This window comes from Nannobrachium achirus, assembly GCF_963921795.1.
Source record: "Nannobrachium achirus genome assembly, chromosome: 19".
Classification (NCBI taxonomy): Eukaryota; Metazoa; Chordata; class Actinopteri; order Myctophiformes; family Myctophidae; genus Nannobrachium; species Nannobrachium achirus.
Genome location: NC_137826.1, coordinates 32613227 through 32637996, shown reverse-complemented (window position 1 = coordinate 32637996; position 24770 = coordinate 32613227). Strand labels below are relative to the sequence as shown.

General features: G+C 40.9%; 1 protein-coding gene across 1 annotated transcript in view; it reads right to left on the bottom strand.

Moving 5' to 3' along the window:
• Positions 1-24770, bottom strand: part of LOC308305016 (seizure protein 6 homolog) — a gene marked incomplete at its 3' end in the record, with an annotated part of 62920 nt that overhangs the window by 28855 nt on the left and 9295 nt on the right. The window contains exon 3 of the mRNA XM_080749654.1: positions 9171-9363. Within this exon, the coding sequence (XP_080605780.1) occupies positions 9171-9363 (193 nt within the window). The remainder of the gene's footprint in view (positions 1-9170; positions 9364-24770) is intronic.

The following is a 24770-nucleotide window of genomic DNA, read 5'->3' as shown; positions in this document are numbered from 1 at the left end:
CTAGTCTCTCCAAAAAATATTTTTTTGTATGTACGATGTAGCAATCTAGAGTTTTGGCCATTTCAAACCCCTTGTTTTTTCAAAATCCAGGTGGAAATTCAAAATAATTGGAGTTATTGACCTTTTTGTGAATGATCTGTTTTCAAGTGGATAACTCACTTGAGATGTGTCTTTATGGCTTCAGGCATTATCAGATAAGTGTACTAATGTAATTATGTAATAGGATTTATTTTTAGAATTTTCTGTTTAGAAAAATGCAGAGAAAAATATTTTTATTGGCTATATCTGACCAAAAAACTCACATACTATATTGCAGTATTTCTGTGAGTATTTCTGTGAGCCCCCACTTGGGGGCGCTTTCTCTCTGTCTCTGTGTGTCTGCTGGTTGTCTTTTGCTCTGTACAGGTGCACACACACAAATAGACATAAAAGGGGGCATGAGTCTTTTTTCTAACATGTCCTAGAATGTGAAAATAGCAGATCTACAAGCTCTACAAGCTCAACACATCGCTCTGAGACTGTGACACATTGAGAGCTTGTCATTCAATTTTATATGAGATACTTCAATGGTTTCCAGTGGAAATAAGCTTAGTCTTTTCATGGATCTCCTTTTAGTAGACCTTGTACCAGTGAACTGTACCGTCATGAAACTGTACCTTTTCCTATGCAAACTTCTAATAAAGTCTTCAATCAATCAATCAAAGTCGAGCTTGTAGATCTGCTATTTTCACATTCTAGGACATGTTGGAAAAATGTCTCCCCCTGCCCCTAAAAAAATCCTCTGCACTGCCCTGCTAAACAGCTCCTCTGCGTCTTTGCTCGTTAGTAACGACACTAGTTGATCTCTTGCTTTTTGGGAGGAGCGTGGTGGGGGAGCGTGGGAGTTTTGGTGGTGGTCCGTGAGAAGTGTTGGCTGGAGACCAGGCAGGGTAATGAGAGGACGGACCCCCTTCCAGGGACCACTTCACTTGTCTCTGACTCAACTGGATCGCGTCGTGAACTTTATGTAATCGGGCAGTTTTATTGATTGATTTTGTAAGAGTTGATTATCGTGTTCCCACTGCTCTGCGGAGCGAAGCGTTGGGCCCGCGGACCCCCTGTTAGAAAGCCGACCAGGGACCCCCCTTTGCAAAGGACCGCCTGGCGCCAATGGCCTGCTTGGCTGCTTGTGGACCATTACAAAACAATATATTATAGCCTGGATATATGGATTATAACCTGTGGATTCTAATCAACCATCATCATTCTCAGGTATGTTTTAGAAGCATTTATATGGCGAATTGGCGATAATTATTTTGTATCTAGAGAGAGAGAGAGAGACAGAGAGAGAGACAGATCTCTGAATCAGAGACTCTGATAGCACTGTGCTGATCAGGACAGGGGGACCACTGAAACAGACAGTGGTCCGTGGACCACCAGCCAGCTAAGAGATGTTCACACACACACACACACACACACACACACACACACACACACACACACACACACACACACACACACACACACACACACACACACACACACACACACAGCTGTTCTCACACTTTTTTTTTCTTCTCTTTTTTTTTCGCCAGCCTTGTGTGCGCAAAATGCGTCACTGTGCCAGTTCACTGTGGGTTATGGGGAGATTTATATGCATTTGTATTGCAATTTATACATTATTACAGTCTTTTTTTCAAACACACTTACTTTGATGTGTGATATTTTAGGTTCTCTGTAAGATAAAAGGATAAAAATTTGTCACGAGCTGGGGGAGAGTGTAATTAAACATTACATTATATAAAAGCAAATTCTCGGGACTATCGGGCCTGGCGGGGAACGACATTGGGATTTTCTCGGGACTATCGGGGGAGGCGGGGAATGAGTTAAGATGTGTTCACTTCTGCCCCACTCATGGAGCAGAACACATGCCAAACAAGCAGCTTTACTGAGGTAAGCACAGGGCTCAAACATACTGGAACAGGTGGAACAAACAGAACATGATGCTGCCTGGCAAACAGACTATAGGTTTAATAGAACTCCAAGCAGCGGCTATAGCGGCAAAGAAGTAAACAATTTAATGAATGCACAATGGGGCAGCCTGAGTGAAAGCTGGCTGAGCGGACTCCAGGACGCATGTCGGGGGAATCAGGGGAACATCTACAGGGGAGAAATATGTTATGCACAAAACGTTGCTGTTGTGGTTTCATTACCTTCTTAAATATATTACTTTCAAATAATTATCAAATTATGGCCGGGCAATGCAGTATATCGATATATAGCATTTATGTAAATGTAATGTTGTTTTGCACCTGTAAGTTTGTTAGCTTGAAAATCTGTCATTGTCATTGTCCAATGAAGTATAACTGAGCAGCCTTGACAGATATAATTAGGCCTCCTACATCGCTCTAGTATATTTACAGGGAGAATAAATTATTATTGTTTCATTAGCTGCCCACAGCCCATTTATATTTGTAGGTGCTCATAACACCGTGCATAACTTTACAATCTGTGGTGAGTCATAAACTGGACAGCTCACACAGAATCATTTGTCATCTACAGTATTGGGACAGTGATGAGATGAAGCAATTTTAAAGCTCTGTTTTTCGTTGTGCACAGATAGCTCATATTTGGAGGATGAATACACAGAATATGTGACTCATAAATTAAATCTGTGAAAAAAACACAAGTGGCAAAAACTGAATATAACCACAGCAGATTACCTGCTGACAGTTCCATTAATAAATTATATGTTTACTTTGATTAAAAGCATACTGTTCTTCTCTGGTTGATGAGCCAACAGACAGCAAACCCCACCCCATGTATAAAACAAATTGTCACTGTCGGGCGGAAACGTATCTTAAAAATATAAAATAAAGCCTGTGTTCTAATGAGCAGATTTATAAGCCGTAAGGCCCTTTTCCACCGGCAGAGATAACGATGACGATAGCCATAAAATATCACAGCGATAATTATGCCTTCACATTGATGCTCGCTCAGAGCGCATCACGAGCTGTTTGTCAGAGACCCAGTTCCATATCACTGTGATCTTAACCACATCGTTGTTGATCCTAACGATGTAGTTGTCGGCTATCGTTGTCTTTATCGGTGTTTGGTGGATGCTGCCGACCCACTTCAATTGAAAACCCACTTTTTTAAATCGTTATCGTCATCGTTATCGCTGCCGGTGGAAAAGAGCCTTTAGCCTGATATTGATATTTGACAGAGACATGACAATTTGGCATGGGCATTGAAGGCATGTTGTATATTAAGAAATGTCAAACCATCAATTGAACAATAACATATAACTATTTGCATTGCAGCACAACATGGACAATACCAGTACCCCTAAAGTCTTGTGAAACTGCCTCCATCTAATCTGCCTAACCTACTGGCTTAGGTTATTCTTCTGCACAAGTCAGTGGTTTTCACCATAATGAAACAGCTACTCTGCAAGACACAAAAAAACAGGCCCCTCAGGGACATCCATTCAATTCATAGTTTATCACTGGCTCCAATGAACCTAGTTATTGCCATTATCATAGCAGCATTTATATCTCTATTGAGCCTATACAGTAAAGGGAGCCGGAGGGAAAAAATGTCGAGCCAATTCCTGAAGAATTAAATTACGTTCTGCCTCCATTCAGCTGAATGTGTTAGTGGGCCATAAAGTATGATTGTTTCGCTATTACAAATAATGGTTCCACAGTGCCGGCAGCCTGGAAGATTAGCTGATGGTGGGCCCATTGGCAATGGATGCAGAGCTTATGTCCTTAGTTATTGTTCCTGTCTGGAGGAGACAACCCAGACCCAGTCACACTGATAATGCCCAGGTAATACCTTTGTTTCCACTGGCTGCTGGCCTGGCATTTATCACTGAGGTTTTTAGAATGCACAGATTGCATTCTAAAAACTTCATGAATAGTTGATTGTCTGAATTGCCTACTACTAGTGCTATGTATTACTAGCAACCTTATGCTAAAACTATATTTTGATTGCTACCATAGGTCGCAGTTAATTGAGTACCTGAGACGAATAACAGTCCATTTTTATTTTATTTATTTAATATAGATATTTTTTGATTTACCAGACTGTAAACCACAAACTAGTAATTTTTAATCTGTTAAATGGTTAATGCACTCTCCCCTCATTTTGTTCAATTGTCTGTTTTAATGTTATCTGCTCCCTTTGTCTGCTGAATATGGCTTGTACGGACTTGTACTGTTGTTCCACAAACTGTTAGAGATATACTGTTTTTCCACTTTACATTAGTATTATGTCTTAAAATTCCTAATATATATATGAGTTCAGTAAACAAAATGAGGGGGGAGTGCATTAAGAATTTAACAGATTAAAAACTTTGAGTTTGTGGTTTACAGTCTGGTAAATCATTTTTTTTTTTTAAATATGGACTGTTTTTCGTCTCAGGTACTCAACTATGAAAACTGTCATATCTTGTCCATAAGTGAGTAACGCCTCAATGTCTATAGCTGCTGACCTGTTTGTTGACATTGTGATGTCATATTGTTGTGACATCACCTCATCAAAGATCAAACCCTGGATATCCATACATGGAGACGACTGGATCATCACCTAGTTCTCCATATATGGAGCTTACCTCTAGGTGTAGAGTAGCGTCTGGTGACTCCATGTTATGAGAGGAGACTGGAGATGCTTGTCTATAGTCTACTCTCCCAAGACCAAACAATAGCAATGACATGGACGATACACATGGGCATAATGGCATAATGACTAAATGAGGGAGAAAACTAAAAACTAAAATTATTGATTTGAAAAAAGTTTTATGTTTTTATAGCTAGTTGTACATTACACCAAATCAAATGGGTTCATATCTGAGCCAAGTCTTCTCCAGCTTTTCTTTTTTTAAAGATTAAAAACTTTAGTAGATATATTGTGATATACATATTACGTATCACATGAAGCTGTAAACTGGTCTTGTATTGTGAAAGGTCAGTGGCAACTTGTGCCAAAGTTCAATTGATTTGAGTCCAAGCGACTCTGCAGTGTTCCATGCCAAGGGCAGAGCTGCTGTGGAGGTGGCTAGCACCGTATTCTCCAAAAGAATTCAGTGGTTTGGTCGGTGCAAACCTGTAAGCATGTTGACCTGAATAACCTCTACAGCCTCCAGGTCATGAGTCCTGCAATGGTAGCCTTGCGTTGCCAGACACGACGCGAGGCTACTGCAATGGGCCTTTCTCTTTAATGAAACCTTGCCTGTTGGCCCAAAGTTATTTCTACTTAATAGCATTTATTGAACTGGTGACCATTAAAATAAAGTGTTTAACCCGGCCACATAAATATCAATAGCTCACGGCAGAACTACTGGCCCGTCTCTCTAATGCTGAATCACTTTCCCAGGGACAACGCTATTGATCTAAAAGGCATTGCTTCCATGCAGAGTGAGGATATAGTGTTTGCCCATCCTATTTATGCCTGGTTTAAATTTGGTTGTGCGCTGGGACACGCACCATAGCAGATCAGCAAGCTCACGCATCAAAGCTTGTAGATCTAGTATACCGTAAATCACTCTTATTGGTCATTCTCATGTTATCCAGTGATAACCTAAGGGCGGAATGTCATGTCACTTACGACAAACTTGACTGACAGGTGAAATTTATGATTCATAACACTGGTAGCCTTTGGTCCAAAGCTTTCAGTTCAACTGATGATGAATAGAGGATCAAAGACTGCAGACTCTCAACAAACTCAGTCTCATATAAGGAACGTGTTTCAGCCCCTCAGGGCTTTTTCAGGTGGATGTGACCTAGCTATTTGCAGTAATTAAATATGCAAATTGCAACAACACAATACAATGTGTTCATCAGTGTTTTCTATTCCTCAGTGACACTGTAGGGTGTGGTTATTGTAAAACACTGTATTGATACCGGTGTTTTCTGTCGTAGTAACACTACTAGTGAGACGCCTCAGGGCGACACGCGCTACAGGGATGTGGACATCAGGAATCTCCATATATGGGCATACAAGGGATTTGTTCCCCTGGCATCACAGGGATCTGTCTAACAGGGCATCGTTAATATTGGTGACATCAGGGAACTCCATATATGGGCATAAAATGGATTCTGTGACATCACAGTGAAGCCAGTCCGTGATGTCAGAGCGTCAGACTCATTCTGTTTGGACACTGTACTATTTTGATAGTTGTGCTTAAGGACATATATTTATATATTATTCGTTCCCTCTCTTGATGTACCTTGCTCTTTACTGTACTCTGTTCTTGTTTTTCTTTTATCTTTTTCTTACTTCTCTGTAACTTTGTAAATAACCTTATACTGCTGTGCTGCCTCTGGGCAACTGATTTTCCCCCTTGGGATAATAAAGGTATCTATCTATCTAATTTGCTCTGCATAGTGTGGGTTACTGTAAGGACACTGTGATTGTGTGTATTTTGTTTCTGCATAGTGCAGGTGACTCTATATATACTGTCGCGTGTGTGTGCAGAAACAACCTTGTGCTTAATGGACGCTCCACTTTTCATGTGCGCTTCACATACTTTTAAACCCAGCCAATTGAGCTGTCCTCCAGCACCCGTCCCTCCACCACCACCCCCCAGTTCACATGTAATCACATCGCACTTCTGCTGCTGTTATTGAGGCATCCATCAGTCTGCCATCAGAGGCGCAGCCTCAACGCTTTAGCAGACATTAATTACCCTGAGCCCAGATCCCATCGCTCCACAGATCTGTCTGCCACGCCACGCTTGTCCAATCACATTTCGCACAATTATGAAAGATAAGGTGATACCGTGTGCATTAATTGAAATATCTCCAGCAATCGTATCCTTTTGAAATGTGTGGAAATAGGTTGCTAAGTTGCTGTCATGCTTTGGAGGGTGATGTTTGGACATAACAAAAAACAGGGTGTAAATGTGTTTCACAGATACCATTATAGATCTTCTATTGAAGATTGACAAGAATCAAGAGGGGTTAATTTCCATCATTGCTTTATGGGAATTTTCTTTAAATATTTATCTCTGTCTTTTGATATTCCTGTCGTCTTTTGATTCTATTCTTTGATTTAATCTCCCTTGCTGATCTCCATGCACTGTTTTCTCCCTTGTGCTTTCTTTGCTTTAGGATGGCTTTTATCTTTCATATCTTTTTATCATTGAAAGTGCCGAACCCTTGACGTGTGCCACTTGACGCCGAGCGGCATCCGGAGCTGCAAGCTCAGTGGAGTTCTAACCATTTATATTATATTAACAGTGAAATCACAGAGAGCTGGGCAAAAAGAACAAAGCACTCACACCAGCCGCTGCACCTGAAAGGTATGGCTCCATACGGTATGGCTTTTCACAACACAAAGGAGTCAATAGAACAATGTGTGCTGTACAGTGCATAGAACGATTGCCCTGTTGGCCCCATTTTATTTAACAATTTGCCTAGTCCATATGGAACACTAGACAAGGTGTTCCAAAAGGGTGCATGAGCTGGATGTGTTACAGCACACAAAGATACAATTTGAAAACCCTGTAATACCTAGTTGACTGAAGTCCCCCAGGACTCTGCACTCGGCCCCCTTATTTTTGCGCTCCACACTAAATTTCTTCGGCAAGTAGCTGAGTTACAAGCTCACAACATGTGACGCATTGTGAACTTGAAGATCTGCTGTTTCTGATAAATGTTCGCCTCCACAATAGGGACGCTTTAGGGTTCAAGTGGTTAAGTTACTTCCATCTGGGCATTACCCTTCATGAAGTGGCACTGAACCTTTACTCTCAGCATCAAGGCTCACATCTATTCAAAGACGGTCTGCTGTGTATTGCATTCGTCGTTGTCGGGTGGAAACCTTTCATGTCCAAAACCGTGTGTAATTGATGGCCATTACAATTTGTATGTTAAAATAAACCACTATTATAGAGTCCAGACACGATCAATGACATGGACATTAAAGACAAGAGGCGTGTGTGTGTGTGTGTGTGTGTGTGTGTGTGTGTGTGTGTGTGTGTGTGTGTGTGTGTGTGTGTGTGTGTGTGTGTGTGTGTGTGTGTGTGTGTGTGTGTGTGTGTGTGTGTGTGTGTGTGTGTGTGTCAGCTAATCTTGCAAACTACTTGACCGATTAGCATCATATTTCTTGTTCAAAATGCCAGAAGGCCAAGGAACTCAAATCCTTATTTAACGTCTACTATGTCATTTTTGTGAATTAACTCTGGTCTCTTCAGCTACTGACACACAACTCATTGTCACCGTAGTTCAACGAAAAATTGCTCTTGTAACGTAGTGTTGTTCTTATTAGTGAATACTATGATGACGATCGCAACATGCAGAGGAATGGGAGAGTGCAACTGAGAGAGACATACAGTGTGTCATTACAGTATAACACCAACATATACATTTATAAGTTATATTACATATCCCCAAATTACGAGAGTATAGATAGATGTTTGGCACATTCAACTCAAGCTGTCATACAGTCGAACTCGTCACACATTGGTCTTCTATTTCCTTTGCTCTAATTAACATATTAAAATATTATTTTCACTTGAAGACGGACTGCCTGGATTTATTTTCCTTGGGGAAACCATGTACGCAGCACTTCCTGGACCTTTGGTTAGTTATACGCACCTTAAGTACGTCTGAGCATTGATAACATGTGTCAGTACGTGGCTCTATTCTTCATCTCTGTATTGGAACAATGCATTTTAATTCCTGTTGAGAGTCTGCACGCCTCCCCTTGGAAACTGAGTGGAATCTCTTCAGTCAGTCTATAATAAATTACATTGCCTTGTGGACCAGCATACCGTCACTGTCGGGAAGAAACCTCGTATCTCCCAAGTTTCAAATTTGTATGTTTTTTCGTAAATTAAAGCCCTACTTCATCATACAAGTGTTGCACAAAATAGTGAAAATAGCAGATCTACAAGCACACAACGCCTCGCACCGCAAGGCGTTGTGTGCTTGTAGATCTGCTTGTAGATCTGCTTCCACAAGCTTGTAGATCCACTTGGGGAACGGCTATTTTCACTATTTTAAATCGTTAAAAAAAAAAAAAAAAAAAGGAAGGTTTTGGGACATACAAGGTTTCCACACGACAACGACTATATCGTACTCCATTTCACCTTTTTGTAAAGCTGGATGAAAGAACCCTTTTGACACGAGCAGCGGGGCCTGCCTGGGCTGAAAGAGTGTATAGGAGGAGTATTATTAACTCACCTTGGTAGTGCAGCAGGAGGGAGCCCGACTGGGGCTGAAAGCTGCTGTGAAAGCGGATGGCGATCTGGTTGCTCCAGCTGCGCAGCACCAGTCCTGGCATCAGCACCGACTCGTTGGCCAGGATGGAGGGTTCACGGCCCCCCGTGTCCTCCACCGTCACTCGCTCCCCATCCCACACGCTCACATTGAGCACCTGGAAAATGTAGAGAGCACATCATGTCTTACCCATTTAGGCCTAGAATTATTGAATGCTTTAACCAGTGAAAAATAGCAGATATACAAGCTCACAGCGGAGCTTGTAGATCTGCTATTTTTGAAAAAGTCGTGGAAAATGTGTGCAAATCTTTGAATATATGTATTTTCAAAGCGAACGTTTGTAACTCAAATTTTGCTTCTGGGGGGTCCCTGGAACTAAATATTTTGAGATGCGGGTCCGTGGCCAAATACATATCATTTTGGGGGTCCTTCACATGAAAACGTTTGAGAACCACTGACATAGTAGTCTCTCAAGAACAGACTAACTGAGCGCAAGTTAAGTGAAAAGGACCTTTTCTTTGACGATGGCTAGCCAGATTGCAGACATAGAAACATGGGTTTTTCTAAAAATCTAAGAAGGATTCAAAAGACACTTATAGAATCGGGTAAAATTCTAATTTTCACGATTTTTCCAAAAATTGCAGATCTACAAGCTCGCAGCGCGGCACTCGGTGCCGCGCTGTGAGCTTGTACTGTATATCTGCTATTTTTCAATAGTTAAAGCATAAAATAATGATACACAATAATGTGTACCCGTTCTAAATGGGTTAAAGTGGGTGGAGTGGTTGTTGGAGATTTGGGGGAGAGATGGAGGTGATAAAATCTGCAAAGAAAGTGTTGATCTGCAACATTAGTATGTTGGACAGTAATATAATGGTATTATAATGGTGTCAGCCTGGAAACCAGACGAATCTGCCATTGCACAAAAATAACAAAAATAAAAGCCCTCTGCAGATTTGGCATTGGCACCACTCAGTTGTGATTGGATTTCACTCCCTTCGAAGTAGGAGGGACCAATCAGGGCCCATTATGCAAATATGGGGTGGATTTATCACCAGAGGCATTTTTTTTAAACCGCCCCCTTGGAAATTCAGGTTCCATACAGAGATTCAAGACTAATATCAATGAAATAATATTAGTCTGGCCATGCCAGTCAAGTCCAATGTATGTAATGTGTCATTTTGGGATAATATTCTGATAATAATTATTGCCATAGAGTGTTTGTGTCAGGGTCCCTCCTTCTCTCCAGCTCTATAGAATATAGAACAGATGGGGTACCAATTTAATCCAATCAGGAGAGAGAACCCCACAATTAAGATTATTTATACATTTTATAATCTGTTAACTGTTAAAATGATGTAATTTTAGATTTTGTTTCATCACTTCCTCTTTCACAATGTTCACTTCTTTATCCTGTATGCTGTATGAGTTCTCTCTCCTGATTACATAAAAAGTAGGGGTGCAGGAAAAAGTCGATTCGAATTCGAATCGTGTTTCTAACATGTAATGGTAAGATTCAGAATCGATTCTCATTTTCCAAAAATCAATTTTTTATTATATATTATTTATTAGATATTATGATTTTTATTTTATGATTTTTTTATTACGATAATTTATTAGATATTATGTTGTGTTTGTACAAGTTAAAAGAATGTGTGCAAGCATGAATAAATCAGACATGTTGTCTTGGATTTACCTTTGTTTGTTTAGAGAATCGTTTTGAATCGAGAATTGTTTTTAAATCGGAAAATAATCGTTTCTGAATTTGAATCGTTTGGATTTGAAAGAATCGAAAAAAAATCGTGAATCGTGACCCCAAGAACCGATTCTGAATCGAATCGTGGGATACCCAAAGATTCGCAGCCAGCCCTAATAAAAAGCCATACATAATGCCGACCTGAAAATATATTTTCTGTTTATTAAAGAGCAGGATGGATGTGGTGACCCCTGTTACTCAACAAACACTCTAGCAATGATTAGTTCCGAATATATAACTATATATAACACTTAGTATTAACATAACAAATATATAAATTACAGTACCTTTACCACATGAGCCGTAGCATCCCTATTCCGAGCATGTTATAACAGTTAAACATTTGGCAATAGTGGATCTACAAGCTTACAGTGCACCCCAACATGGTGCATTGTGTGCTTGTAGACCTGCTATTTTCGCTATTTGATATATAGCACAAAGTACATAGGGTGTACGTAGTTAACTCAAGCCAGGGGACAGTCCACTGATGGATAGAGGCAAAGAAACAGTATTATTTTGTCCAGTTTCGCAATAACAAACTCAGGGTGAGATGTGTTTTATTTTAGCCGATTGTTTTCTCATGCAGTGTTTTTGATTAATGGTAGCGTCTGCCTGGGTCATTCCACACATGGTTTGCTTGCACGGTTGGCTTCTTCCCTTTTAGTATTCAGGATCTGTATCAGTGGTTAAAAACACTATTTCTATTCTCCCCTCTTCCTGGCAGTTACGCTGACAGCTGTGCTTTATCCCATTCCACCTGTTTGAACAGCAGCTGCTCCTAAATCTGGTGAGGGGACCCCCAGGGGATTGCATGTGATGTGGTTAAACCCTCTCAATAACGCAATACCTACACATTTAACCTCTTTAAACACCCAATTCTTTGTGAAACAGACCCGAGTTGCTACTGTGCTTAGTACGCTAGTTCACTTTTCCCCAAATGTCTTCGCCCCAAAAATAGAAGCCAATGTTCCTCCCCAGAATATAGATGCTGGGGTTTGAGTGGTTAAGAACATCTGACATAACCCCCACTGAAGTTGTCAATCTGTAGCTAGTTGTTAGAAAGAAAAATAAAACAAAAAAACAAGAGTAACCACTAACCAGGTGCGCAGGAGGTAAAAGAGTAAATGGTACTCACGGAACGAGATCAAGACACAAAAACAGAGACAATCTGGGGAACAAGCCTTTATTTATAAAAAAAAAAAAGGCAACCGAAACTAGTGCCTGATTGACTATGTAGCTAGTTGTTGTCTTTTGAGTACATTTTGAGCTTATGATCATTATTATTATTATTTATTTTTTTAAGATTTGTTTTTTGGGCTTTTATGCCTTTATTGATAGGACAGTAGATTGACAGGAAATGGGGAGAGAGATGGGGAGTGACACATGGCAAGGGTCGTCCGGATCGGGAATCGAACCGGCAACGGCGCCAGTCATCCATGCCTATGTGACAATGCCTAAGTGGTATGTGCCTGGACCAGTATGTTAATCTCACAGCAGGCTGTTATTGTTATTCTGCTCGCCACTGTACATTGACTGTATGGAAAGTCTGTCATGTTCCTGTTGGATAGCTGTCACTCACTTGAAAGGAAACTGGTGACAGGTGCAGAGAGAGGAGACTTATAAGCCTACTCTGTTTCGTAAGGTCAGACAGCCACATGCTATTGTGTGAGAGTGAAACACTGTTTTTCCCCCCTCGATTCTCAACTGAGAACACAAAGTCAAATCAATAAACCAACAATCTTTTTATAATTAGAAAATATATACAGTATATTGTAATTGTCATGCAATTCCGTAGGTGTAGCGGCTTAAACAACATCACTCCAGTACGTGATCAAAGAATGTCAGAGTCTTGGTGCATCTCTTGTCATCGACTCTCAAGGGCACAAGCAATGACAGAGCCTTAGGCGCAGTTCCCTTCTCACTTGTCTTTTTCCGTCATTATTACTGAAAGCTCAGTGTTTTGCAAAGTGGGTTACAGTATGTGGGCTGAAAACCTGCAGTAAGGCATCCGTGTGTTTGTTCATCTGTAAGCTTCTTACTCACCTCACGGCGGCCTCTGTTTATATAGGGAATTCCTTTGCAAATATAAAGCGGCACTGAATAAAAATAGAGCTTAACTTTTGCTCTCGTCCCGATACCTATATAATCTTCATTGTGCCATTTTGTCCCGATACCTATATAATCTTCATTGTGCCATTTTATTTTTTTAATTGAATCATAAACACATTTCTTGATAAGCTATCTTTCTGTTTGTGCTTGAAGGTTTTGGACCGCCAGAAAAGCATTAAGACCGACCGTCCTACAGTAGCTAGCTACCAAACAACCAACCGACCGACCAACTGTGCTATACCTATCAAATGCTCGCTATACCTACCAATTGACCGACCAACCAATACACCGTTCTACTTATCAAACGCTCTACAGTACACCTACCAAATAACTGACAGATCACCCTGCCTACCAAACGACTGACTGACTGACAGAATGTCCAATACGTATCAAACGAATTACCTGCCAAAAGATTGACAATATTGGTGTAACTAAGAGATGAGTTTAACTTGTATTTTACCAGGCATTTCAGGCTTTCGTGACCAAATACGGTTATGTTTGGTGAAATACGGTTATGTTTGGTCTTGCACATTGTGACTGCCATTGTGATGTATATCTACTTTTAACGGGACAAACATACAGACAGAGAAACCCTATTCAGATTCTAGACTCCTATAGCCACACCATAAAAATTAAATCAATGTCACTTTTCTTCTACTTCGAAAATCCCCTTCTTTCTCTCCCATTTCTATCCTTTAACATTTTTGGCTCAGGGTACGCCTGATAATAACCTTTTCATCCACGTTACCCAAAAGATAGCACTAAGTACAGTGCAACAAAGTTTTCTAAGTATGCTGCAAGTGGTTAAACTGAAGTGATATCGATGAATTCCAAATACCGTATTATCAAAGTATATCCGAGGCACCCTAGGGTGCCACGGCACCCACTTTGAGAAACCCTGCTCTACCTCCCAACACAATTATGTAAAGCTTTTGATTGGATGACAGATAACTTCTTGCCAGCGCCATGCAAGGCTCATACATATTCCAGTCAGCATTCTCTCTACAAATATCAGCCTGTCATCATCAAGGGAGATGTCCTGCATGCTAAGAGCTTCTCCAGGGAAGATAGTAAAAAGCAATAATACACTGGCTAAGTGTGTAGTGACAGGTGCTGGGAGTCCTTTTGAGAGTCATTGGTATCGTATAATATTTGTTTAATAGAAATTCATAGGTATTTTTTTTATACATTTTACACATATTGAAAACTTGTGAAATTGGACATTCTGCATAATGATACATTTTACTTTTGTACTTTATGTATAATATTTTGATACCAATACTTGTGTACTTTCACTCAAGTCAGTTTTGAATTCCGGACTGTTTCTACATCGCAATACTTACTTAAATACAAAATTTACATTTGTGCCACGGTTACACTAAATGGCAAGTGAAAAAGTACAGGCACACCAGTAGTCATATCCATGCAAAAATAGACTCTGTAACTTGTTATCACTTAATCTCTCTTAAACGTTTATTGAGCGGTGGTCACACCGTCTCCATAGTGTGGTCGTGTGTAACCTGAGCCAGGTCTGCAATAGCGTTGAGTGACCAGAGAGGTGCTGTTGAGCAGCCTTCAAATGTAGCTACATGCACGCACGCACGCACACACGCACGCGCAGTCGCGCACGCGCGCACACACACACACACACACACACACACACACACACACACACACACACACACACACACACACACACACACACACAGACATGAAAATAATGAACACCACTGCTCGGTTCACACTGGTGTGATTTTTTTAATTTACTAATACCAAATAAAAAGTCTAACCACTTATACTTTCAATAATTACGTTAAAAGTAAAAAAGAGATAATAGGTTATTGCCCAAAGTGCATCACAAATATACATGCAAGTACAGGAAGTCAGTGTGATCATAATCCAAAACGATTAACAAATGCATTTCTTTTTGAAAATGTTGTGTTTATTTATTTTGCTTTCAGTCTAAAATAGTTAAATAAAAAAAGATGCAATAGCTTATGTCTGTTAATTATCATATTTCTTGGCTCAGCACACAAATGTTTACCATTTTCTGATGAAGTTGCTGTCTCAGTCTCTGTCCTCACCAACCACACAACTAATTTATTTCAAAGCTCTCTTCTGTGCAAAATGTGTATCAGAGGAATTCAGAGAGTGTAGTACTAAAATAGATTTTTATTTTCTATTATGTAAAAAGAAAAGTTAACGTCCCAGTGACACTGATTGTTCCTTGTTACGATGAGTCTGCACATTTAGTCACGTTAATATTGATACAGCTGATCAATAACATTCATCAATAATTTTACTACACAGTGAGCAGTGTGTCGAAGTGTGATTGTTCACTGTATCTGAACACGTATGCCGACAGACTCACGCTGTGTTCACACCGACAGCTACAAAGCTGCAGGCCAGCATTCATTTTCGAGGGAAGCCAGTTGACGTGAAGATTCAAAGCGATGCCCGATGTTTGTGGATGCTACAAAATCTACAAAGCTACAATAAAGTTGAGCTGGCTTCAACTGCAGCTACAAACCCCCCCCCCCCCTCTCTCTACACCAGTGTTTCTCAAACTTTCACATTTCAAGGTTTCTCTGATTGAGTAGCCTACAAATGGAACCAAGTTAACTCGTTAGGGTTAATTTGGTTACATTTGTATTCTGTCAGTATGGGTCAATTTAACGCCCTAAAGGAGCCCACAGCGTCCATGGAATCCACTTTGAGAACAACTGCTCTACACGATTCCGTCGACAGTTAGTTCCCTGTTCTTTTTAATCCTATGCATTATATATATTTTTTGTGTGTTTCTCGCTCGTCTGATGCATGCTTGACGTCAACAAACGTGTTGATTAACATTTAACAGTGACTCGGCCACATAGAGGCTGTGTCACTTTACTTTGTAGCTTTGTAGATTTTTTAGATGCCAGTGTAAACGTAGGTTTGCATTAACTTGTAACTATTTAGAGAAAGTAAAAATGTACACGGCATCACAACAGCTCACATTCACCTTAAGGTTGCAATTCGATTCACTGTTCATCAAACGAAACATTAATGTTCTCAATCTATTTGGGAGTTATCTGACTGAACATCAATTCGATTTGTTTTTGTGTTGATTCGTAAATTAAAGAAATTCCCACAACAAAATAAAGAAAACATAATCAATAGTTGCAGCCCTACATTGAATCGCCAACAGCTCACGTTCATATTATGAGCAGGTTGTAGGAAACGTGTAGGATTTTGACCTTTGCCACCACTCTCTATTCATGTAGCAGGGAGGCTCATAGTATGAGGGACAGGTGAGCGAGTAGTGGGTGGAAATTTGCACCGGTAGATAGGCTGGCTCCACAGGGCACTGTCATCTGTCTTCCACTCTGGGACCTGTCACAGCAGCCAGGAACAGCTGTCCTGCCTCAATTATGAATCATTGGCCGTGTCAGGAGACATCAGACCACCTTATCTTCACCAGCAGCGCAGCCACAGGTCCAGAGGGAGCACGCGCGCGCGCGCACACACACACACACACACACACACACACACACACACACACACACACACACACACACACCTTACAATACTCATTCTGGGCTCACATGCATACAGTACACACTATACCCATGTAAATACATATATCGTCGTTGTCGGGTGGAAACCTTGTATCTCCAAAACCGTTCGTTTTGTATTCATCATTTTAAAAATGATTTAAACTAGTGAAAACAGCAGATCTACAAGCACACAACGGCGTTGTGTGCTTGTAGATCGGCTGTTTTCACTACTTTTGTGCGACTGCCTTGTTTGATGAAGCAGGGCTTTACTTTGCGAAAAATGTACACATTTGAAACTTGGAGATACGAGGTTTCTGCCCGACAGTGACGATATATTCTATTATATTGGGAGCTGGCTTAAAGGACAATAGCAGTGTTACTATTACAGTATGTCATTATCCATTGCGAATATTGTCCATTGTGAAGTGAACATGTAGAGTTGTTATAGTAGAGGGGGTGGGGGGCTGCACAATAACTCGGAGAGGGAGCGAGTGCCTATTTCAGGTCGGGGAGGGACGATGATGTCAGACCAGAGTTCTATCAGGAAGAGAGGGAGTGAGGGAGGGAAAGGGAACCCATTTCACCCAGGCAATAACCCCGCCAAAGCTGTGTACTAAAACTATTTGTGTACACCAAATTTGGTGGAGATCGACAACCCCCGGCTTGCTCGGCGGTGCCTCTTTTGGATCAAGTTCCCTTCAGACGTCGTGCCTCCGGTATTTGAACTGTTTTAGCTGAGCCGTCACCTTTTACGTGTTGGGTTTAGAGAACGGCACAAGTGATCGTGATGACGGTGTCAATGGATGTTCCCATCAGGTAAAATATTTGACTTTTCGGCAGTAGATTGGCAGTAGATTGGTCAAGTACATAAATGTCTGGACCATCCAACAATACCAGAGAGTGTTTCCTGCAGTGTCTTTCAAATCAACAATAACTCATTTTGGACGATGCCCAAACGTACTGGTTCATTATGTTCCAAAACCATTGGTTGGCACGGTCTACACTCTACAGAAATGGTTTCTTATTTGGAAATTTGGCATGTAGTCATGGCTGCAAGGCGCATCATGAGGAAGGAACAGATGGATTAAGATACAGGGCAAAGGGGAGAGAGTGCGTGTATTAAACATTATCTTAAATCTTAAATGTTATCTATCTATTAAATGCACTGAATCTATGTCTGTGTGTGTCTGTGTCCAATATTTGCCCATACACTGCATGCCCATAGATCCCCGAATGCTCCCAAGTTGGTGGTCATACAGTACATGACTGATGTCATAGACTGGCCTCCAAGTACTCTTATAACAGGTACTGTAGTGAATTAGTATAATTATAATAAATACTAGAAGAATTGCTCTCACAAGAGTCCAGACCTCCGCCAACACTGTGCAATTATCAAGATAGGCCATTTCAACCCAAGATAATATGAGTCATTTGTTTAGTTGAATGAGATAGTCAGATCGGATCATTCCCAACTACAATATAGTTTCTGCAAATTCCCCGCAATACGTTCTCAATTAATTTGATGACGGACAAAACTTCACTGCTGTCAGTCAATAATATAGAACTAGACCTTACCCGTTCGAATATATGTGCTGCAAAATATGTGCAGAGTGTGGGTTATGGGGAAAGTAACTGTAACTGCATAGTGCGTGCGTGAGAATATGTGGGAGCATCATAATGTAAGGAGCAGCCCATGGAGGAGTGTATTTTTATGATGGATACAAATAATTTAACAGCAAAATTAGTAGAATAGAAGTATGAGGATGTATTTGCTCCACATCATTTTTCTATACCCGTTGGAAGATGAGACACACATCACCCGTTGCATGCGTGACCCATGCAGAGAGAGAGAGAGAGAGAGAGAGAGAGAGAGAGAGAGAGAGAGAGAGAGAGAGAGACTGCAACATTCCTAACTGTGAGAGAGGTGTGTGTGGGCCCGGGGCTACAGATCCCATGGCCTGGAGGAACGGACCGTAACCCTGACAACAGGCTGTAGAGCTGTAGAGTGAAGAAACGCTAATAAATAGCTAGAATTTGGGAAAAATGAAATTCGGGCTCCGTCACCGTGTGTATAATGCTAATGGCCAATGCCATGTTAAATTTGAGATCAGTCGCTGAAGCGAGTGAATAGATAATGCATTTTGTGACTGACTGACTGACTGACTGACCTCTCTCTCTAATTATAGTATGGATTGTACATATCATTTTCCATCAACTGGAAATGTTGATAGCCTACATACTCAACGGTAAGAAGAAATGTGCAAAGTAATTCCACTCAGTCCTCTGGGCAGGTGCCAGTTTTTTATTCTTCAAATAAAATATTTCCTGAACTCTGTCAGAAAGAGAGAGCAGGGCATAGCGGTGCGGGGAGTCATCTCTTCCCTCCGGCCGTTGTCTCTTCAATCAAACGGTTTTAATGAACTGACCAGCCTGGAGGGCTAAAATACCATTGACAGACCTTGGTCTGCTGCCAGAATGCCATAAAAAATATATAACCCTGAGATCACAGTAACAAAAGATTTGCTACAGTGTGTTTGCCATTCTGCGTGATTTCTTTATACTTTGATCTGGAACTGTTTGTGAAAGTCCTTGTACAGAAAAGCATCCCAGGAATGCACTGCTGTGCAGCACGCAGCAACGTGTGAGCGTGAAGAGAGAGTTAAAAAGGAAGATGCATCTTATCACATTCCGTGCAGATAGTGGCCTGCTGCGGCTGACAGGTGTGACTAGGGTTACAGGCTATCTGACGACATGAAACATGGCCTCAAGATAATCCATACCATGTGGTGATACACACTAAAAGTCTGTTCCAATAAAGAACACGAACATGTGATGTCGGCGTATTTTGCCTTGCATTTTGAATGCTTCTGTTGACATTGACAATACATTATAGTGACAGCCCGGAATGTATTTTTCATGCCCTCTCAAATAAATCAGTAAAGAAAATGTACTCTCAGCTTATATTTACTGTTGAAAACACCCAGTTATCCACTATCATGGAAATACACAATCAGAAATCACACATAGTCACACATAAATTGGAAATTAGGTGAATAAGAAATAAGTACCTCCAAACTGCCAAGGAACTCAACCAACTTGTGGATTCAGTAGTTCCTGTGTGACACAATTGTTATTTCACAGTTTGGTTTGTTTGCTCCGGGGCAACGTTCCAAGAAATGGCATTTCCCAGGTAAATTGAGTGGAGCTTTGATAACAGTCCTTATTACTTCACTTTAAGCCAGTGATCATATTACACAGGGAACATTTTGTTCTCAGTTCATACTCAGTGTTGCCAGCTGTACGATAATTATCATATTTTTACGATAACTTTACCCCCTCTGTATGATGTACGATCTTCCACCCAATGATACCGGACGCATGACGTGTGTCCCTTTGGAGCTGCATGGCTGCCATTCTACATCAGAGTGTCAGAAGATTATTGCAGGTGGATGTGTCAAGTTTACACATACTTTGACCACAGCAAACTTGTATGGGAAAATGACTGTCCCCATGCAGCCCCGTCAACCTCCAATACACCCTGTGATGGACATCGACTCGGGGGTTGAAGTTGAACTCACATATTAGAGGGAGCCAGCCAGACCCGTTTAAAGAGAGAGTTATGATAGTCTTTGATCTCACTGTGACTCTTTGGAACTATACAGAATTCAGGCTTTTGCAATTCCCGCCCCATTCTGCCCTGTTACTATGGTGGGACATTAACCCTGGGCAGATTGTTTTTTATAGTGGCAGTGAATGGGATTTTTGTATTTTTTCATAGCCTCATTACAGCTATATAAAGTACCAAAGGAAAAACATCTAGTTACATTGCAAAACAGGGGGTTTCCCCGAAAATATATGTTTTAATTTGTTTAATCCCAGTGGGACAGAATCACCCATTGCAGATTCTTTTATAGTGGCAGTGAATGGGATTTTTTATTTTTTTCATAGCCTCATTACAGCTATATAAAGTACCCCAAAAAACACATCTACGTGATATTAATAAAAAGGGAAGAAAAAGGTACAGTAATTACATAGCAAAACAGTAGTTTTCCCCCGAAAATATATGTTTTAATTAGTTTAATCCTCTGGATCAGAGAGAGAATAGAAATAGAAAGAAAAAGCGCATCGCATCTTGGGTAGGAAGAGGACAGCCAGATTATAGTTCTCCTCACATAATAGTCTGGCTTTTCGTAATTCTGCCCATTTAAAATATATGTACCCAATCGTAACTCTTAGTTACATTGATAAGGTCCATGTGAACTAGTCTGTTGAAGCTTATTCATTACAATGATCGCAAACGCTATGGTCGCGAGCGGCCTGGCCGTGCTCCGCAGTGCGGACAGCCGGTGAAAGACGGCTGCCACTTTCTCCGACTGCAGAACTCCACCCCCGCTTGCAAAAAGTGAATGTATTTTTCTGGTTGGCCAGTCAGGGAGTCTCAGGGACCAATCAGAAGGCTGACAAACGGTGAATTGTGCGCCGATGGCAGGCATTAATTTCACACGCTTCTTGTTCTTGTCATCTCTGAGCACACACAAAAACAAAAAACAAAAAACAATTCAACTTTTGTTGTTGGTCTGACAATGAATCATAATGATGAATAATGAAGCATAATGAATATTTTCTGTTTAAAGGGAAAGTCTATGGAAACACCAGTTATGCACTGAGACTTTTGGCTTCTATATGCAATGTGCTGAATGTGGTGCACAAATATTTTCCTCCCGTTTGTGGCTGTTGTATTGCACTCATTGGCTGAAGTATGTGTGTATAGGCATGTCAAACAAGGTTGTTGCTTACAATAAATAGGCTATTTTGTGTGAAATTACTGTATTTACACCTGTGCTTTCTCTTTGTCGGATGTGTATGATAATTTTAAGCCTCTGGTACAATAGTACATTTTCCATCACTGTACTCAGGGGTACAGTGTTCCCAAGAAAGAGCAAAATGACTGCTGTGTGAATACGGTCAATCTAAGATTTTGGTTTCTGAATACTTATTACAATGTCAGCCGCTGTGGTGCAGCACTGCCAACTGCTGATTTCATGCATATCCTGACAAAGGCATTAGCGGACAGGGAGAGAGCACTATTATGATGCTATTTGTATGACTATGGCTATCTCAGTAGAACATTCACCTCTGCATAAACAGACAGAACCTTTTCCTGTTTATACGGTTGTCTAAAACAATGGCGGCTTGCTAATCAGCAAAAGTTGAACGCTAATCCCAAAGCACAGCAGTCCACGTTGTGTTTAAACACAATAGCAGCTGGCACATTTTAGCTGACACTTTAGTAAATTTCTCAACTCCCCAGTTGCCACCGCCTGACACAGTGCATACTGTATACCCAAAGATACACTTCCTTCAGGAAGTTCTTTTCAGCTGGGATGTTATAGGAACTTCAGCATATGAAGTATGTTAATGAGACTTATTAGATTCTTTCTTTCTGATGAATTGACTCTGCTGCCAGACATCCCTCATGGGCCTGGACATCTCAGTTTGTTATTTGCGGAAGGGTGCGGTTTTGCATAGATTTGAATACATGCATTGCTGATTTCAGCTCTTATTTTCGGGCTTGCATCTCCACTCAGCCCTGCTCTCCATGACACTGACAGAGCTAGAGGGAGAGCATTATTTCCCCTCTGCCAGACAGAGTCGTCTTCCCTTTATGACAGCCAGCTAGGTGGAGTAGCAATTAGTGTCACCTGAAAGCCTTCCTCTTGGGAGGGTTTGGGCTGACGAAAACTCATCTCGGCTAAGCCCTGACACCCCTAAAAAGCTCATCAAGATCAAACTGGCCTCCTTTATGTCCTGGCATCCTCCCCAAAGGCATGGCACGAAGGCTCCTGCTGTCTCATCTCAAGTTGATTAAAGCCAGCAGGGCTGTGGTGGCCTCCATTACACTGCCAGGCCTGCATGGCTCCCCTGTGACATTCTGCTGTGTGTCATGTGTTTGATGCTGCCGGAGGCGAGGGTCACAGATGGGCTGAAACCGTTCTGCCGTTCCTGGCTAAACATTAGTTTTTGTTATTTGACATTGACTCAAATAAATGGTCTGCATTTACAGTACAGCACCAATTTGTCCAAACCGCTTTACAGTGTAGGCCTACATGCATTACACTTTATCCATGCATGGTGAAGGCTTCCATCTCAAGGACAATTCTGCCTGATGGCATGAGGAGTAGGGATTGAACTGGAAACGTTCCGATTCCCAGACAAAATCCCGCCTTGCCTGGTTAGAAAAGGTTGAATAAAATAAAGGTAGAAGGAAATACTAATGGTATAAGACCACTGTGGGTCCCCAGTCAACTGTTCAACTGTGGTTAAACAAACACACATTTATTGTATCTGTCAACTCACAGCTGACAGATTTTTTAATCACGGCCGTTTTGCAACATTTGTGCCAAAAATACTTTCATGAGTTATGACAGTTATGTATCTACGGTTGTCTCTGAATGTTCAAATTACCAGACCAGGAAATTATTAAAAAAGAAAACACCATAAGTGACTTTACAGAAACAGAGAGGACAGTAGCACTGGTAAAACTAGGTCTCATCACAGTGTGATGAGGACATTATAGCCTGCCATGCAAATCTCTCTCCAGCTCTACCACTGACTCAGACCATGTTGGACAATGGAAATCAATCCCTCCCTCCACCATCCCTGCCTTGGGCTAAAATTGACCACATCCTAGACTGACCCTTGAAAATCCCGCCCTCTCCCTCCCTCTCTCGCTCTCTCTCTCTCTCTCTCGCTCTCTCTCTCTCTCTCTCTCTCTTCTAATAATAACCACTAGAGACTCACACAGGTAACGTTAGATCAGTGCATAGAAGGGGAGAAGGGGACAGATTAGTATAGGACAGATATGGCCTGGAAAGAGTCGATAGCTAGCAAACGCGAAGGATTCACTTGATCAAATGATAAAACACACGTCACATCAGATTTTTAAGTACCTCAGGATCAAAGCACAAATAGAGGTACGGGATCTAAGACACTTATTAGAATAGACCAAAGGAATGGCAAGAACATGTTAAATATAAGTTTCAGATTGTGCACAAAATTTGAATATCTCAAAATCATAACATCACGCACACCCCGTGTTGTGAATAACCACTAGCTTTCTGAACAATACATTATAATAAAACATACTAAGAAAAAGAAAGAACGTGGAAGCTACACAGTGAATGCAGCCATTAACCATTTTGTAATTTGTGAATTTATCAATTTGTAACTCTGCAAGTGTATAAATGTGACCAAATGGATCCGTATGGGATTTAGTAAATGCCTGACCATGCAGTATGAGTGAGAAACATGTTGAAGATGATGAGAATAGGAGCAGTACTGTGTCATTGCAATAATGTTGGTCATGCTAGGCCAAATTCATGCCTAGATTTAATTAAGTAAACCAATATTATCCACAACCATGGGGGTCTGCTGAATCTCTTACATGCATCTTATATTTCATGCATGGAAAGATGAAATATTCAATAAATATTCTTTTACGTTTGCTTATATGCTGTACCTTAAAGGGATATTTCACTTTCAAAAAAACTTTTGGTAATTTTATCATCTAATCAAGCTTTTATGAATACCCTAAACAGTTTTTAATTTGCTTGGTTGAATATTTAGATATTTGATGTAAATGTTACCAGGCCCTCCAGGCCCTGGGCCTCTCCCCACACACACCCATTGTAACTTCAAACTTCATTTTAACCATGATAGATTCATTAAAAACACCCATTATTTTTTCTGGTGACTCATACTACCCTCCTAATATGTGAGCAGGCCGTGTTTTTTCGATAACTTTTTTCATTTATTTTTAATAATTATTTTTTTGTATTTCATTTTTTCAATTTTCCCAAATAATTATTAACCCATTTTGTGCTCCAGAAATTAACGGATTAAAATGTCCAGAGTGCCTCTCGCTGGCTCCATAAACGGCCAGTCTCTTATTTTGAAGGCCAGAAGTCCATAGCTTAAACACAGGGGTTAAAGTTCTCCGTCCTGGGGACGGATTTCCGTCCTGAGGAGTCCCTAGGGGCTATTTATGAGATCAATGGAGATTTGCAAAAAAAATAATAAAGGGAGTGGGGGGGGTGTAGCCATGACCGCGATGTTAATAACATGACCGAAATCGTCAAAATGCAGCATAATACTTGCTAGTCA